The sequence below is a fragment of the Vanacampus margaritifer genome, chromosome 14 (assembly GCF_051991255.1).
Source record: "Vanacampus margaritifer isolate UIUO_Vmar chromosome 14, RoL_Vmar_1.0, whole genome shotgun sequence".
Taxonomy (NCBI): Eukaryota; Metazoa; Chordata; class Actinopteri; order Syngnathiformes; family Syngnathidae; genus Vanacampus; species Vanacampus margaritifer.
The window spans coordinates 18,608,721-18,626,643 of NC_135445.1; the positions used below are offsets into that span (position 1 = coordinate 18,608,721).

Below are 17,923 nucleotides of genomic sequence, written 5' to 3' on the forward strand. Positions count from 1 at the left end.
CTGAACCATTACATTTTATATGAAACAACAGGTGTAGGTTTATCAATTCAATGCATTGTTCTTTTTTATTTTTTTTATTTTTAAATCAATTAATTGAGTAGTCAAAATTAAATTAAAAATCGTTTTTGGTCAATTCATGTAGGTGCAAAAGTAAGTAAACCCTGAGCTGCATTGCTTAAAACAAGCAGTCAAGTAAAATCAGGTAGGACAAATTGGTAGCTAAACTAACCACTGAATTCACAAAAAATATCAAAGCTGCCCATCTCAACTTTGCCAGCGAGTACCTGGACAACACTGGAGCTTTTTGGAAGTCCCATCTGTGGACAGATGAGTCCAAAAATGAACTGTTTGGACACAACTAAAACAGTCATGTTTGGTGAAAAGTCAACACTGCATACCAGCAAAAGAACCTTCACCCTAAAGTGAACGGGGGTGAGAATGTTACAGCCTGGTAGAAGATGGATCATGCAACATGACAATAATCCAAAACATTCCAGCAATACAACCAAGGAATGTCTGAAGAACAACAAGATTCATCTTCTGAATGTGCTCAGTTAAAATCCTGACTTAACTTCTTTCAAAATACAGAGGCAGGACCTGAAGCGGGCAGTTTATCCTTGACGTCCAACCTCTCTCAATTGGCTGCATTTTGCAAGGAAGAGTGGCAAAAATCCCATAAAGTAGATGTGAAAGACTAATAAATTACTAAAGTGTTTGGATGAAGTTCTCATTGCAAAAGGTGTAATGTCGGATTAAGTGAGAGGTTCACATACCTTTGCACCCATGAAATCTGAGTTTTTCTTAAATCAACAACTTTTGTTCAAGAATGAATGGCAATATTATCATTCTTTTTGTTCACGTCCATTATTTTCAATGTCGTCAGCATTGTAGATTGGGGTATGACTAAACATTTAGTAAGGTTATTTTAATATTTTATGCAAAAAAGTCTGACCATGCTTGCATGGTTCACAAACTTTTGAGCAGCACTGTATTGTAGGTTTTGCTAGCATGTTCTGCACCTGACCACTATAAAACATAAGGCCAAGGATCCTTACTCTTATGAGGACTAAAATCCATAAAATATTGCTATAGTAAAAATGAAATGATTTATATATACACACACTGCAGATGAAGTATTTTCAAAAGTTAGTTACAGCAACACTAAGTTGTAGTCACAATACAGCTAATGATGCCCAAAGTCCAATTTTGTGGACTTATGATCAGTCGCCATTTCCTCAAATTACAAAAGCAATACAATTATATTACTGTTTAGTTGTTGCTTGATGTCCCAGTATATTTTTACTTGCAAGGGCCTCCTGGAATAGAAGGAATAGACACTTATTCCTTCCTTGCACGTCACATCTGAACTTCTATCAGCCATCGTGTTGTCGTCTCTTTTTTTGCACTTACAAACGTTGACCACTGGATGGCAGTGTATGTCAAGACTACACTAGTGTCCGCTGGTGTGGCTAATGGTCAACTGTGGCAAAAAGATTCATTTATGTAGGAGAAAACGTTTTAATAGTTGTGTACTGTAGTAGCCACTATCCGTGAAAGGGTTAAAGTGAGAAAACCTTTATTATGACACACGGTAAATAATTGATTGAGGAACATGCAAGTTTCCTTTGAAATATAGACTTATTATATAATCAATGTTTAAAAAATTCTTATTGTCTCACCTCACTTTGTCCAGGTGTTCGCTTTGCAAACAGAAAGTCGAGACCAGAGAGATGGCGATGAGGTGGTCCATCACAAGCTGCCGCTATATGTTCAGAACATGGACCGTCTGGGAGATACTGAGCTGTGAGGCACTAACATCACTGTCTTTTCTAATGTATGACTTCGAAACTGGCAGCCATTTTTTGACATTTTCATTTTTTTTTTGATACGTTGCCATAAAATTTCTTATTGAGCTGAATAAGTAGTAGATAATGAAGTACTCAAATGGTTAAATGGCAGCCATCTTTTACATACATGCTAATTGTCAACTTTTTGCTTTTTACAACCAAACATGAAATTTACCTGAGTAGTTTTAACAAATGCTTAGTATGTTTATATTTTTTATGCGTAGTTTAACATATTAATTGTATGATGTTGTAACTTATTTGAAGTGATTGATTTGTTAGCACAACAGAGCGGAATTTGCAAATCAGCGGTACCAAATCTGTATTAACACTATTCACTCCAAAAAAACATGTTGAGTTAAATTTGACTTTTTGTCAAAGAATTTCTTTCAGAAATAAGTGTACTTCTGAATCAGTTTTACAATATTTTTCAGGCACTTTACAGCAGATGCAAACTGCTTTATTTTCTGTTTACATCAGAAATACTTATAAAAATGTTTTAATCAACTAAGTTATTTACGAAGTTAAATTACCAATACAAGTCACGTGCTGTGTTTACACTGTGCTGTGATGGAGTTGATGTTGCAAAATAAACATTTCACCTGATGGATCATTGGGTTTATTTTTTTTTTGTCAGTAAATCTTAAAATCATTGACGAATCACTAAAGTGACTTTTTTAAATACATGTCATGTAAATTATTTGTCAAATAAAAACTGGTGACAATGTGCTTGCAACTACCATTGCCATGTTCTGACACTAAATTACCGGTAACAAATTTCAATTTTCAAATCACAAAGCAGCATGAAAGAATAGCCACCACCTAATCCCGAGAGGTGTAACTTGATACAACAAAGTGAATTGTTTTTTTTAAGAAAGAACAACTTTCTTCGGAAACACCACTGGATGTCTACTACAAAGCAACACAAACAAATTCATTTATTCAACGCTTTTTAGAATAGTCAAAACAAATTAAGGACAATGGGTTGATACCTCAGCATGTTTGCACATTTTTACAAAAACTTGTTATATCTGGAATCAAGTCAGTTGAAAATAAAAGAGTTAGGCAAACACAGTACATACAAATGTACACACGGTACATACAAATTTAAGTCAGACTTGAGAGCACAGACCTCTGCCAGGTGAAACAATCCCATTTCCCTACAAACAAATGGTGACGTATTCTTCTGCTCTCAGTGACTTAGTGTCAAGCCAGCGGGCTGTCAGTGTTGCCACCACACCATCCAGGAACTTCTTTTCAACATTCCTACCACAAGGTCGGCGCACTCCTGGAGGGAAAGCGCAGCAGGTAACTTCTGTGTCTTCACCAAGCCAGACAGCAGTCGGCAGGAAGGACCAACCGACTAGTCAGGTAAAAGTGCCAAATAGGTTCAACACTGGTGCCGCAATTTTATAGGTGCTACCATATGCAGAATTTGAATTCTAGATGTCACCGTGCCAGTGAATTACTCTGAAATTGTATCTTTATCATCTGTACCACCTTCTTTTCTAGTCTTTAAAGTCAAAGGATGCAGCCCAAGTGAAAGAAGCCAAATCAACCTTCAGTCAAGCGTCAACCAGCGAACTGTCTATTTCTCAATCCCAACATTCAAACCAGCAGACAAACCAGCCAACACATTCACGGCATAAGAAAATCCAAGCTCATGAAAAAGAGCGGAAGGAGCTTTTCTCAAAACCATCGTCACAGGTGCCTAACAGTTAAAATTCTTGCTAGAGTCACAAAGAAACATATGCTATATACATAATTACAGGGCAACCAATTTACACTGTCTTAATGTTCCTCTCTAGTTACAAGAAAAAAAGGAAGTAGGGGAGCTGGAGCCTCCAAATGAGACCTCTGGCGAAGTTCCTTACTCTTCCTCCTCAAACAGCAGAAATGGAGCAGCAGCAGAAAGCGTCGGCCTATCGGCAGACCTGCCATTTATCAAACTCAGCCAAGAGGAATATGGAGAACATCATTCCTCCATCATGCATTGCAGGTTGGGATTCAGCAAAACACAGGCTTCAAATGGATTTTGGACAGTGATGACCTCACTCCAATAACATAGCATGAAATAGCATTTACAGTATTGCCTTTATTTATCCCACACTAAATTAAACTTTGTCTTTCAAATGTAATTATAGCCATTGAAGTGCTACAAATGCTAACAGTCTGATTTAATTGTGACTTTGTTTACTGACAAAAGTGAAATCAATGAGGACCCTAATGCTTCAAAACAACTTAAGTGAATGTAAATTAGAGCCAGCTTATGGCTCTATTGGACCCTAAGCAAAATGTGATTTTAAGGCCTTTTAATTCTGCCAGTAGAATTCACTTTGCTTATTGATCAGTGCATGTTGAATTTCCCCTAGACGGATTCTGTCCATCTGTTTGTCTGTGAGGAGCTATTTTGAGGGTTAGTTAAGAGTAATATTCATTAGGTTACCAGTAATAAGGGATGCACAGAGCCAAAGCACAACTGTCCTTCTGCATATTCATGCCAAGATGGTTAGCAAATCATTAATTGGATGTACTGTATATCTAGGGTTTTTCTAAAAAAAATTAGTGTAAACCAATTTGTTCATAAACCAGGTCATTCGTAACCTGAGGTTCCACTATACTGTATTGGCTAGTGTAATAAAAGTGTCTTATTTATGGTTTCAAAGATCAACAATTACGTGGAGTGCAATTACAAATAAAATCACTTGAATTTATTTATCCAAGTGATCACTTGATTGTAAAAAAAATAAAAAAAGAATAATAGATAAAAAGAAGAAAATACGTAATCGTGTAACTAACCAGAGGCACCTAAAGTGTAAGTCAACCCAAAAATGTTATTTAGTTATGTGTCATATGCAGCCCCACTAGTCTAAACACAGTATTCTGATTCATGTTGCCTTTGTGGAATATGAATTAAGCAGCAAAATCAACCCGTTTTTCTCTATCTCAAGGGGCGGCCATTTTGTCACTTGCTGTTGACTGAAAATTACGTCAGTTGCTCAGGTCTCAGATGAGGTATCGATCAATCGCGGCTCAGTTAGCGAATGTCACATGACCAAACTCAAACAGGTGAGCCGTGATTTGGTCGTGAGCCCTGAGCAACTGCCATGTCATTTTCAGTCGACAGCAGTGACAACATGGCCACCCCCTAAAATGGCAAAAAAAAAAAAAACTGCTGGATTTTGCTATATTCTACAAACACAATATTCTTCATAAAGCCGTGTTTAGATTAGTGGGGTATTGTAAAAAAAAAATCTTTTTTGATTGACTTTCATTTTTACCCGTGACCGCCCTTCTACCATTAAAGCCGGGAGAGCGGATATGCCATTTTGTTGTGTTTCGACCAATTCTTGGTTTCTTAGCCGATGAAATGCATCAGAATATGCACGATGGGGTAACATGGGCCTCATAGCATGTCCTGGAATTTTATTTGAGCGTTTATGGTTGACGCAGATTCGCGGGAGTTATTAAATGACGCGATTGACGACGCAGGAGGAATTCAATTCGACAGTGACATAATGTTAAGACATGTTTGTAGACAATGAGGATATTGAAAATTTTGACGGCTTTGTAACGGAATAGACGACGAATAATTACCCCGATCCCCCGAGGTTATTACAACTGCTCTCCAGTGTTGAAGGTAAATATATTTGGAGTTATACACCCGCAGATGCGACATTTGTTTGATTTTTTTTATAAATATATATTGAAGGTTTATAATAATAAACTCAGGCTTGCGTGAACACCACATGTCTAAGCTCTAAAATGTTTTTAGAATTCTGTTTCAGGAGCTGATATATCAATAATTTTTAAGGCTTGCGTGAACACCACATGTCTAAGCTCTAAAATGTTTTTAGAATTATGTTTCAGGAGCTGATATATCAATAATTTTTAATATTATTGAATTTCTAGGAAAACTTCAGGTCTTCGGGGGTGACTCAAAAGTCACCCATAGGTTTTAGAGGCATGTTTTTCCAGGCGCTTTAGGCCTTAATGGCTTAACTGTATGTAAATATGTGAAAAAAAAAAGTACATTTTAACTCATTCACTCCCAGCCATTTTCACTGAAGCAACCCCCTTGGCTCCCCGCAGTTTTACAGGATTTTGACTGATTTTGCAAGGCCCACAGAATAGTGTCTTCTATTGCTATAAAAACATGGAACCTACCAAAAGAAAGATTTTTCTTCTTTCATCAAAAATAATATATTTCTATCTGTTTCAGTTTTGTAGCAATTAGCATTAGAATATAGCTAAGTTTCATCATTATTCACAAATCTGTTTAAAACGGTGGGGGGAAAGAGCTTTTTGCAACATGGCCCTGGTTTGCTCTGTTGCCATCTGCTGGCTACCATTGCTTCGCGCATTCTCTTGAGTTCAAAGGCTGCATCAAAGCCTTCTGTATGCTCTAGCATGAAAAAACACAAAACGTATATATATACTTTCTGGGACCATGGTAATATTTAAAATAGGACGTTTTGGGGAACAAATTAGTTAATTTTACACTGTCTACTTAGCACTTTGAAAATATTTTGAAGATTGGCTGACTTAGAAAACATTTGAGAACCAGGCTGAGGAGGGGGCACATGTGGTCAGGGAGGCCGCCCCATAGCGCCCCTATGTCCAATATGACAGGCGAGAGCCCCCCCTGCAAGCTGTTGACGGGCTAATCGGGCGCCAAGCAGGTGCTTTTTCCACTTGTGCCTTAGGCCGTCTCTAGTTTGAATAGTTGTTTCTATGTACCCTGCGATGGACTGTCAAACAGTTTAGCGTGTAGTCTGTCTTTTGCTTGAAGTCAGATGGTATAATTGAAAATTGATATATGGATGGATGTCCCCAACATTTGTTTCATCTGTCTTCCAAATCCCTTCTTTCATTTAGGGTTGATTGCTCTGGTCGCAGAGTCGCCAGTTTGGATGTAGATGGTGTTATTAAGGTAAATCCGGGTCATTCGTCTTCAGAGCATATCAAATAATGGACACAAAATCATTGAACTCATGATCAAGCTTTCATGCACTATGTGCACATTTCAGGTGTGGTCATTCAATCCCATCATGCAGACCAAAGCCACCATCATGTCCAAGTCTCCTTTGCTGTCTTTAGAGTGGGCCACCAAACCTGACAGATTGGTATGAAAAGACATAGAAACATATTTATTTTATTTTATTTTTTTACAAACATTTCAAATATGTGACTATCGTTTAGAAGTATCCTGTTGCCTAAATGAAATTTGTGTAATTAAATGAAATAAACTAATTGGCATTCGTATGTGTGTTTAGTTGTTACTAGGCAGTGGTGTTGGCACAGTCCGGCTATATGATACTGAAGCGAAGAAGAATCTGTATGAGATGAACATTGACGAAACTCATCCACGGTAAGCTTTTGTCTTTTGCCACTGTAGTATCATTAGGTCAATAAACGGTGACATAACTTTTAGGATTTTGTCTTTATACATTACCATAATGATTTGAAATATCAAGATGTGATTGAAATATATTTTTGGTTTTAATTAATTCAAGAGGCTCATTATTTTTTTTATTTTTTTTAAATTTGTGAATGCCTAGTTGAATAGCAGTGTTGTCTCTGTGATACCAGATACACATTGTAACTTTTTGTGTTTTTTAATTCCTGTCAGTATCTTATCCTTGGCCTGCAGTCCCAGTGGTTCGTCATTTGTCTGTTCAGCCGCAGCTGTCAACCGAATTGGACATGCTGAATCTGCTCATCGTCTCCCCATGCAGGTGTCTGGACAGCTGCTGCTTTGGGACACCAAGACAGTGAAACAACAGGTATGAGCTAAGAGAAAGCTAATAATTTAAGAAAAAGCTAATTTACATTAAACATCTCAGTTATAATGCAGTACTAAGGATGGGCGAGATCAGGTTAACACTGGCCTTATTTTAAGGTAGCGGGTATTCGTGGAGGCTGTCATTACCAACCACCAATACTTAACTCATTCACTCCCAGCCATTTTCACTGACCCAACACCCGTCGCTCCCGGCTGTTTCACTGGATTTCGACTGATCTTGCAATGCCCACAGAATATTGTGTTCTATTGCTATAAAACACAAAATGAAAGATTAGAGTCACTTCTTTCATCAAGAAAAAAAAAAAAAAATTTTTTATCTGTTTATGTTTTGCTGCAATAAGCATTAGAATATAGCTAGATTTCATCATCATTTAAAACCTGTTGAAAACACTGGGATAAAGAGCTTGTTGCAACATGGCCCTGGCTTATTTCTTATACTGTGCTGGCTGTTATTGTAATAATTACCATTGCTCTAAGCAACCTCTTTAGTTCAGAAGCTGCATCAAAAAAAATAAGTGAAGTGAGTGAAGGACAAAGTATTAAAAAAACCTTTATATATTTTTGGGTTTGAATGAGTTAAGACAAAAACAAAAAAAATCTGAAATCAAGTAGGTCCTCCTTATATACTGCAGCAGTTTGACATTATCTGCGAATCATATGCGTCAGAAAGGCCTTTGATCACAATTTTTTATCATTGTGTTAAATTAAATTACTTGCATGCTCATACTGTTATCGGTCTAAAAATAATTTATCGAACATCCCACGTTTTAGCTTTGCAATACAGTATGTCATAACTATCTCACTTGTCACACTTCCAGCTTATCTTTGTCGGATCAAAAATAAACTGTAATGTCAATAAAGGCAGACTGATACATTATATAAACCATGGAATCCTAGTATTAGACAATAAGTCATAATTTCTTACATCAGAAGTCTATCAGTGTTTACAGCTCGGAACATTTTGTTTATGTGCAGACTTGCACACAAATAAACACTCATTTACAATGCAGGAATTTGAACACAATCTGTACCAAGAGGTTGTTGTTTGACCTTGGTTTTGCCTAGAAATTATGGAAACAGAATTTATATATTTCATGAGTCTTAACTTTTGACTGTTTGACACCGATACCGTATTATTATTATTTTAAAGAAATATTTTAGCAAATGAAGTGAAGTCAGTGCAAAAATGTTAGATGATTCTGAAAGCCCTTAGATCATGTTTGAGTTTTTCAGGGGGGAGAATTTTATTGCTGACATCATTTATACATACATACTAGCCATCTGGCCTACAGGCAGATGCCCGGTGGGCCCGCACCTTTTGGGGGCAGAAGCAGTGCTATATTAAAGTTAAAGTACCACTGCTTGTCACACCCACCTAAGTGGGACGAAATTCTTTCTTCGCATTTGACCCATCCCGAGGGAGCGGGGAGCAGCAGCAGAGGCCGCGCTCGGGAATCATTTGGTGATTTAACCCCCCCCAATTCCAACTCACAATGCTGAGTGTCAAGCAGGGAGGCAAATGGGTCCCATTTTTATAGTCTTTGGTATGACCTGGCCGGGGATTGAACCCACAGTCTCAGTGCGGACACTCTTCCACAAGGGCACAGAGCTGGTATATGGTATGCTATATCATTATTTTCCTCCATTTTACCCCAAAAGACTCGCCTACAATTTAGAAGGAGCGGTCCATTATTCAATTTACAATATAGACAGCAAACATCAAAAGCTGTGGCAGAGGTGCTCAGGACTCGGCCTAGGCCGGTGGGCCTATGTCAAAATGCTAGGGCCAATTTTTTGTGCCAATCCAGCCATTCATGCATACATTCATGCATACGTACATACATTCATGCATACATACATACATTCATGCATACATACATATATACATGCACACACACACACATACACGCATGCACGCATGCATACATACATACATCCATGCATCCATGCATACATACACACACACACACACACACACACACACACACACACACACACACACATACTGTGTTGCTCAAAAGTTTGTGAACCCTGCAGGCATGGTCAGATTTTTGGGTATAATATATTAAAATAACCTTATTAAATGTTAGTCATACCCAAATCTACAATGCTGACATTAAAACTAATGGACTTGAACAAAAATAATAATATTGTCATTAATTATTGAGCAAAAGTTGTTGATTTAAGAAAAACTCAGATTTCATAAGTGCAAAAATATGTGAACCTTTCACTTAATCAGACATTGCATCTCCTTTTGCAATGATAACTTCATCCAAACACTTCCTTTAGTGACTTATCAGTCTTTCACATCTACTTTGGGGGATTTTTGCCACTCTTCCTTGCAAAATGCAGCCAGTTGAGGGAGGTTGGATGGGCGTCTAGCATAAACTGCCCGCTTCAGATCCCGCCACAGTATTTTAAAATAATTTAAGTCAGGATTTTGACTGGGCAAATCTGTTGTTCTTCAGACATTCCTTGGTTGTATTGCGTGAATGCTTTGGATTATTGTCATGTTGCATGATCCATCTTCTACCAGGCTGTAACTTTACAAAGAACGGCTTCAGGTTATGATCCAGGATTTCACAATATTCCTCTGAATTCATGATTCCCTTGGACTATGTGGAGTTGTCCAGCTCCTGAGGATGAAAAGCCAGCCCAGAACTTAACATTCTCACCACCCTGCTTCACCGTAGGGAGAAGGTTCTTTAGCTGGTATGCAGTGTTGACGTTTCACTAAACATGACATTTTAGTTGTGACCAAACAGTTTAATTTTGGACTCATCTGTCCACAGAAGGGACATCCAAAACGCTTCAGTGTTGTCCAGGTACTTGCTGACAAAGTTGAGATGGGCAGCTTTGATCTTTTTTTGTGAGCAGAGGCTTCTACCTAGCAAGCCTTCCATGAAAGCCTTGTCGATTGACTTTTCTTCTGATTGTTGAAGAATGCACATGTGTCCCAGATACAGCAAAAGAGGTCTGTAAATCCCTCGATGTGACGCACAGGTTGGCTTTCACCTGAATTATCATTTGTCTTGTGGGTCTTGCTGACATTTTAGAAGGTCGTCCACTTCTAGGCTTGTAGTAATTTTCAGTGTTCTCTAGTTGCAGATGATCTGCTTCACAGTGGAATGATGAAGCAATTTTTTTTTTAGATGACTTTATAGCTTTCCCCATACAGTTTTGCTGTCACTACCCACTTCCTGAGGTCCCCTGGGATTTCTCTTCCTTTCAGCATGACTGACCTGTATGGGTTCACCTGGGTAAGACTAAAATGACGTGGTTTTGTCTCTGTTTCAGTCAGTGATGCACAATTTCTATGCTAAACCTCTCATCATTGGCCCATTTCAGTGGTTAGTTTAGCTACCACTTTGTCCTACTTGGTCCTACTTGACAGCTTGTTTTAAGCAATGCAGCTCAGGGTTAACCCACTTACTTTTGCACCTACATTAATTGACCAAATTTTAGTTTTGACTACACAATTGATTAAAAAAAAAAAAGAACAATGCATTGAAATGTTACACCTACACCTGTTATTTCATATAAAATGTAATGGTTCAGATTGAACAACAAAATCAGGTTGAAACAATTGGAAAATCCAAATTGCTCAAGAGGTTCACAAACTTTTGAGCAGCACTGTACATACAAACATACATATACATACATACTGTACATAAGTGGTAATATTTTGGCGATTCAATGGTACTTTTAATTAATGCATAGAGACTACACTTGAAGCTGAACCATGTCTAACCCTTGAGCAAAGTACTAGAGAAGTTTTCTTTATCTTTAGCATTTTTTAATCATTGTTTTCTTTCACTTAGCTCCAGTTCTCTTTAGAACCTGAACCCGTAGCCATTAACTGCACAGCCTTTAACCACAATGGGAATTTGTTGGTAACCGGAGCTGCAGATGGAGTCATCAGACTCTTTGGTTAGTATTTTGCATTTGCACATTTTGGTGATTAGCACTGTACAATGCTAAATCTGTCATCCGTGAAAACGATCAAATGAAATTCTCTGGTCATTCTTACTGACTCACTCTGCTCTATTTTTTATTTTATTTTTTACATGTGACTGGCGTGGTGAATAGCTGAGTAGTTTGTACAATCAAGCTTCAAACTTTATTTATACAGCACTTTTATACATTAAAATACAACTCAAAGTGCTGAGTATATAAAACATCCATAATATGATAACATTTGAGTCTAGTTTTAGTCAGAACAATCATCTTACCATGTATATTTTTTTTTGTCCGCAGATAGTGTTGAACATTTCACATTTAAAACTATTTCACATAAACAACAATAAAATTTCCTCTCTTCTTTTTGATAAAAAACAACTTGACACACAATTACAGTATGTCAACAAATGGCTACTGTGCTCCATGCTATGAGCTAGTTAGCAAGCATCAGGTTAGCGGTCGGGTTAATGTTACGTTACAACTATAATTTACTTTTCTTTAAAACTTTCAACGTGATCTGTCTGTCCCATGGTGCATGTTGCACTTGCTAGTTGCATTTTTGAAAGGGGGTGAGTCACTGTGTGTCACATGACAGTGTCACAGTGACAGATTAGCAGACAAGATTTTACAAAATCATAATTTTTGTCTCGTTTTTGTTCATGAACTAAAATGTCCATAGATTTTAGTCCAGTTTTTATTAAGTGAAGTACATTTTCGTTTCGTCTTCATTAGTTAACGAAAAATGCGTACTGATTTTGTCCCAGTTATTGTTTATTAATGTGGGTTTTAGTCTAGTCTAGTTTTAGTCCAGTGAAATGTGTGTTGACAAATTACTTTTGTTTAGTTTTCGTTGACGAAATTAACACTTAACTGTCTGAATTCTCTTCCTTTCTCTGTAGACATGCAACAGTATGAGAGTGCTATGAGCTGGAGGGCACATGATGGAGAGGTTTACAGTGTTGAGTTCAGCTATGATGAAAACACCGTCTTTAGCGTTGGAGAAGATGGCAAGGTGCAACTCTGTTCATATCTTCAAATCTTGTTTATGACCCTAAATGTGCATTTTGTTTAAAAAAAAAAAAGTTCTGCTTTAGAATTAAGTGTAATCATAGGGGTTTACTTTTGTATCTTCAGTTCATCCAGTGGAACATCCATCGATGTGGAGTAAAACAGTCAGAGCAGGTTTTACCTCAGGACGCCACTGGGCCGTTTGTCCTGTCCGGATACAGCGGATATAAACAGGTAAACAGTAATATGTACTACACTTTACGCGATCAGGGTTTTTGGGGTCAAGCAGCAATCAGTGCTTAGAAGGTCTGAAGGAAAAAAACTGTGCACAATCACCGATTTGATCAGAAGATGGCACAATATATCTACACATTTTTAACAACTTGTATATTTAGTCTGCGGTCAACCCAGCCATAATGAAAATACATTGGAAAAAGTCATAATTTAAACCTCAAAAATCATTTGAAAAAAACCCGCTGATATATATTAAAAATATTATGATATTTTAAGCCCTTCCACAGTTAGCCATCCCTCCCAGTGCGGATGCGAAAACCATGAGGAAACGCTGGAGCTAAAAACTTAGTAACAACTAAATAAAAACAGTTAAACACTAAAAGGAAACAGTTAAACACTAGAAGAAAACAGAATAAAAACAAAAACAAAGCTAAACGACATTATTATTAAAAATAAATAAATGGGGTAAAGAAATCATTTAAATGCCAAACTAAAAAGGTGTGTATTGAGCCGCCTCTTAAAAACATCAATAGTCTCTGCGGACCTGATGCCCTCCGGCAGGCTTTTCCATAGATGAGGACCATAGTGGCTGAATGCAGCCTCATTGTTTTGGTCCTCACCCTAGGAACAGTTAAAAGGCCGCTGCCAAAGGATCTCAAGAGCCACGAGGGGTGATATGGTAAAAGCAGGTCAGATAAATAAGATGGCCCAAGACTGTTAAGACATTTAAAAACTAATAAAAACACCATAAAATCAATCCTGAAGCACACGGGGAGCCAATGCAGTGATTTTAAAACTGGTGTAATGTGCTCCCGCCCTCTGGTCCCCATCAGCACACGTGCAGCTGAATTCTGAAGTAGCTGTAGACTTGAAATATTATTTTGGGGTAGACCAGAGAGCGGGGCATTACAGTAATCTAAGCGACAGAAAATAAAAGCATGCATTAGCACCTCCGTGTTGGCCTGCGAGAGACTTTGGCAATATTCTTAAGATGGTAAAAACCGATCTTGGCTACATTTTTAATATGATGAATAAAACACACATTTTGAGGGTTTAAAATCTTGTAGTTTTGGTAAAAGTTTCTCTCTCTGACCTTCAGAACCGATGACTAAAACCTCTGTTTTGTCCTGCTTGAGCTGCAGGAAATTTTCTGCCATCCATGACTGATAGGTCTCATATTATTCAACTTTTCAACATACTAAAATAGTTCTCAAATTTGTAAATGTAAATGTGTCTTTGACATGCATTTGTCAAAATTGACTTTGGATCTAATATTGTTGCTGTCAGCCAAAAAACGCTGTTCTAAACAGCCTGTTTTAGGGGTGTGTCACTTTTATGTAAATAGTTGTATGTAGTATCTCTTTTACACATTTGAGAACTATTTTAATATGTGGAAAAGTGGCATAACGTTTTACCATAAGAAAAAGTAGCATAACGTTACTAAAGAGACTATGTTGTAGCATTAGTTTGTGAGTGTTTAGGCAATGGTTATTTTTGCCGAAACCGGCAAATCTCCCGCAAACGTTATTTTGCCGTGAATGTCTCTCATTTGCCGTGAATGCTTGTAGACATTTACAAGCGGTTATGAATAACACAAATGTGCACATTAGCGGCCGGTTAGCATCACAAAGTTATGTCAACTAGGTGGCGAGTTGGCAGTCACGGCAAATTGACCACCGAGGATTGTATCTTGACAAAACAATACGCAACCGCTTCATATTATCCAACCACTGTCTGCTTTATCATATGTGACCTCTTGTAACCAAACAACCTCCACACGACAAATGTAGTTCCCACTTTAGGCACTAAAAATACACCCGTAATATGGTAGAAGGTGCACATCTCTTATTAGATAGGAAGGAAGGCTAAATCAAAAATGTTAAAACTTACATCTTTCCCGTTTGCAGTTTGTCACACTGTCGGGACCGATCCATTATGTTTAAACGTGTTGCAAATCCAGCTCTGAACAGGCTTTCACTAACAAAACAGTCCTTTGAGAAATGATGTCGGTACACGTCGTTCAAAAATAAAATTAATCCACTTTCTTCTCAAAGACTTGGGACGAAGGAAGCAACCACTTTTTCCTGATCATTGTTTCCCCTCTCCACGGAGCATTTGCGAGCAGGGGGAGAAAAAGAAAGGAACAGACAGCTTCTCGAATTTCAGTGGGCATGACAAACCTTTACCAGAGGTGGTGCCACTAACCCGAGGGGGCTATGTCGAGTGCACTTCGGTGTCTTTTTGACGTCACCAAGTCACGGAAGTTTAATCTGCCCGTTTGAAGCACACATTTTAGAAAGGAGGAGGAAGCTAGAAAAGTCGCAGACTGACTTTTTTCATACCTGGTTGGATTGTAGACAGGCCGGGGATGCATATTATTGATAGAAAACCCCACTAAAGTGCATTTTCATACTATGGGACCTTAAATATCTAAAATACAATTTAAAAGGGTATCAATAGGCCTCAAGTCATCAGGAGACACGGCGATGTACAGCTGTGATTCTTCAGCGTAACTGTGAAAGTTGATGCCGTGTCTCCTGATGACTTCCCCAAGGGGAAGCAATGCATGTAAAGATTAAAAAGTAATGGGCCTAAAATTGAACTTTGGGGAACCCCACATTTAATTCAATGGGTTCAAGAGGAACATATATCCATTCTTACAAAGAAATATCGATCTGTGAGATAGGAATAAGACCAGTTAAAAGCAGTACCAGAGATGCCCACCAGGCTTCTAAGTCAGTTTAATAAAATGTGGTGATCTACCGTATCAAAAGCAGCGCTTAAATCCACTAGCACCAAGACTGTAAGTTTTGTCAGGTCTCCATCACACCTGATATAATTTAAAATCTTTAGAAGGGCAGTCTCAGTACTATGGTTCTGATATTTCTCTAAAATATAATTTGTATTTAAAAAATAATTTAATTGGATAAAAAATGTTTTTCTAAAATCGTACTTAAAAATGTTAAGTTGGATACAGGTCAGTAATTATTGAAACTGCTGGGGTCCAAAGTGCCGGCAGTGGCTCAGGGTGTAGAGACGGTTGAAACGTTCAGTAACCAGAAGGTCGGCTGTTCGATCCCTGCTCTCCCCAAGTCATGTGTTGTGTCCTTGGGCAAGGCACTTCACACACATTGCCTCCTGTGCTACTCACACTGGTGTATAGAAGGTGCAAATGTTTGGTGGTGGTCGGAGGGCCCGTGTGTCAACTCCTTTGGCATGGCTGCTCGCTATGGAATGGTCTTCTGTAAGGGGCCCCCGGCCATTTCAGTGACAAAGGTACAATTAGCAATGTGACAGGATTATACCCTACAACATGAAAATGTGTGTGGGGGGGAAAGCAAACTTCATTATTTCTCAACATATCTCGACAAAATTTCACACATTAATATACTTGACCATGCTAAATGGATGAATGGAAAATGCTAATAGTGGGGGGGCGGGGGAAGCAAACTTCATTATTTCTCAACATATCTTGACAAAATTTCACACATTAATATACTTGACAATGCTAAATGGATGAATGGAAAATGCTAATGCTAATTTAAAAGGCCCTAATTAGCATGAATTGACAAGAAAAGTTTTTTTTGTTGAAGGGATAGACAAGGGGCTTCAAACAAAGGGGTTTAATCCGGCCTGCGAGATGTTCTTGTAAAGTAAAAATGAGTAATGCCGGACCAATTAATCACAGCCAAAATCAATAATTTCACAAGCAATCCTCTGATGAACAATGCAATTTGTACACGCAATTGACCTGGGTGTCATTATTTTACACACAACCTTAAGTTACAGTTTGTTGAAAAAAATGCAATTGAAAAAAATAAAAATATAGACTGACATAAATAAAACACACACACATTCAGCTACTTAACTGGTAAATTGTAACACAAACACATATGACATGGATTAACGTCCTATGACTTCATTAACTGCGCCACACAATTCTGGGAACAATATGCAAAACAGGTAGATATAACATGCCGGAAGGAACTCATATGTGCAAAGTGTTGCCCCTTCCATTTGCATTTGTATTATTTTTTGGAACAATATATTTACAGTTGAGCCCCACTGGCTTGCAAATAGTGAACAACTGTGTATAACAGATGCTACTTGTTTTTAAGTTACAGTGGAACCTTGGAGTTTGAACGTCTCGGAACTCGTACAAATCGGACTTCAACCAAAAAGTCTGAGTAAAAATTGCCTCAGAGTTTGAACTCATTTTCGGAGTTTGAACACCCAAGCAAAGCAAGCTAAGCTGAATGTACCTTGAAAATGGGTAGCCGAGTGAAGCCGAGCAATGCTGAATGCTCACGTTGCGGTAGTTGAGACGATGCACTGATCATTTCCATCGTGAATACTCCTGGAGGTGCTCCATACTCGCGAGTGCATTTAGATTTTTCCATGACAATTTTCTTCGCCATGGGCCCAAAGAAAGACAACAGTGCCAGTGGCAGCAAAGAAAAACATACAGTGCTACGAACCACAGTGAAATTAGGAAGGAGATTATCGCACCGTTGTAACTACCGTGACTACTTCTGTAAATACTGGCACAAGGACCCCCCTTAGCTGTTCAACGTGCCTGACGTTAAACAACGCACGCAAGGACCGCTTAGTAGTTTAACAATCAATATGCCCAATGTAAAATACACAAGCTCAGCACTGAACTAAAGCTAGCATTAACATAGCATTTATCATCCACTGATGCCATCACACCACAACAAAAAAAGGTAAGGTATTTTTTTATTGTTTAAATACTGTACTGTACGGTAAATATAAAAAACTTAAATAGAAATTAAAATAGGAATTTTCTGTTTGTGGATATTGGGAACGGATTAATTGCATTTACATTATTTCCTATAGGAAAAAATGTTTCGGAGGTTGAACAATTCGGACTTTGAACACTTTGCAGGAACAAATTATGTTCAAACTTCGAGGTACCGCTGTATATACCATCATTTTTACCGGTCCGGCCCACTTGCTAATATATTTTCCTCCATGTGTCCCTGAAATAATGAGTTTGACACCGCTGGGATAGAATGTATTTTTTTCCAAATGGAAAATAATGAAGCTAAGC

The 17,923-nt window shown here is 38.0% G+C and overlaps 1 protein-coding gene and 1 long non-coding RNA gene across 3 annotated transcripts in view; one reads left to right on the forward strand and one right to left on the reverse strand.

Moving 5' to 3' along the window:
- wdr91 (WD repeat domain 91) overlaps window positions 1-17,923 on the forward strand; it is a 31,580-nt gene that overhangs the window by 3,652 nt on the left and 10,005 nt on the right. For both annotated transcript variants that reach the window (XM_077585475.1, XM_077585474.1), the window contains exons 6-16: window positions 1,694-1,803; window positions 3,041-3,215; window positions 3,357-3,551; window positions 3,653-3,843; window positions 6,723-6,777; window positions 6,875-6,970; window positions 7,121-7,215; window positions 7,477-7,630; window positions 11,472-11,580; window positions 12,510-12,622; window positions 12,745-12,852. In XM_077585475.1, coding sequence (XP_077441601.1) covers window positions 1,694-1,803; window positions 3,041-3,215; window positions 3,357-3,551; window positions 3,653-3,843; window positions 6,723-6,777; window positions 6,875-6,970; window positions 7,121-7,215; window positions 7,477-7,630; window positions 11,472-11,580; window positions 12,510-12,622; window positions 12,745-12,852 — 1,401 coding nt within the window. The remainder of the gene's footprint in view (window positions 1-1,693; window positions 1,804-3,040; window positions 3,216-3,356; window positions 3,552-3,652; window positions 3,844-6,722; window positions 6,778-6,874; window positions 6,971-7,120; window positions 7,216-7,476; window positions 7,631-11,471; window positions 11,581-12,509; window positions 12,623-12,744; window positions 12,853-17,923) is intronic.
- On the reverse strand, window positions 7,411-12,826 carry LOC144063700 (uncharacterized). Its single transcript, XR_013296622.1, has 3 exons — window positions 12,731-12,826; window positions 7,795-7,899; window positions 7,411-7,597 (listed from the first exon to the last, which is right to left on the reverse strand). It is a non-coding gene; the product is annotated as an uncharacterized LOC144063700 (long non-coding RNA).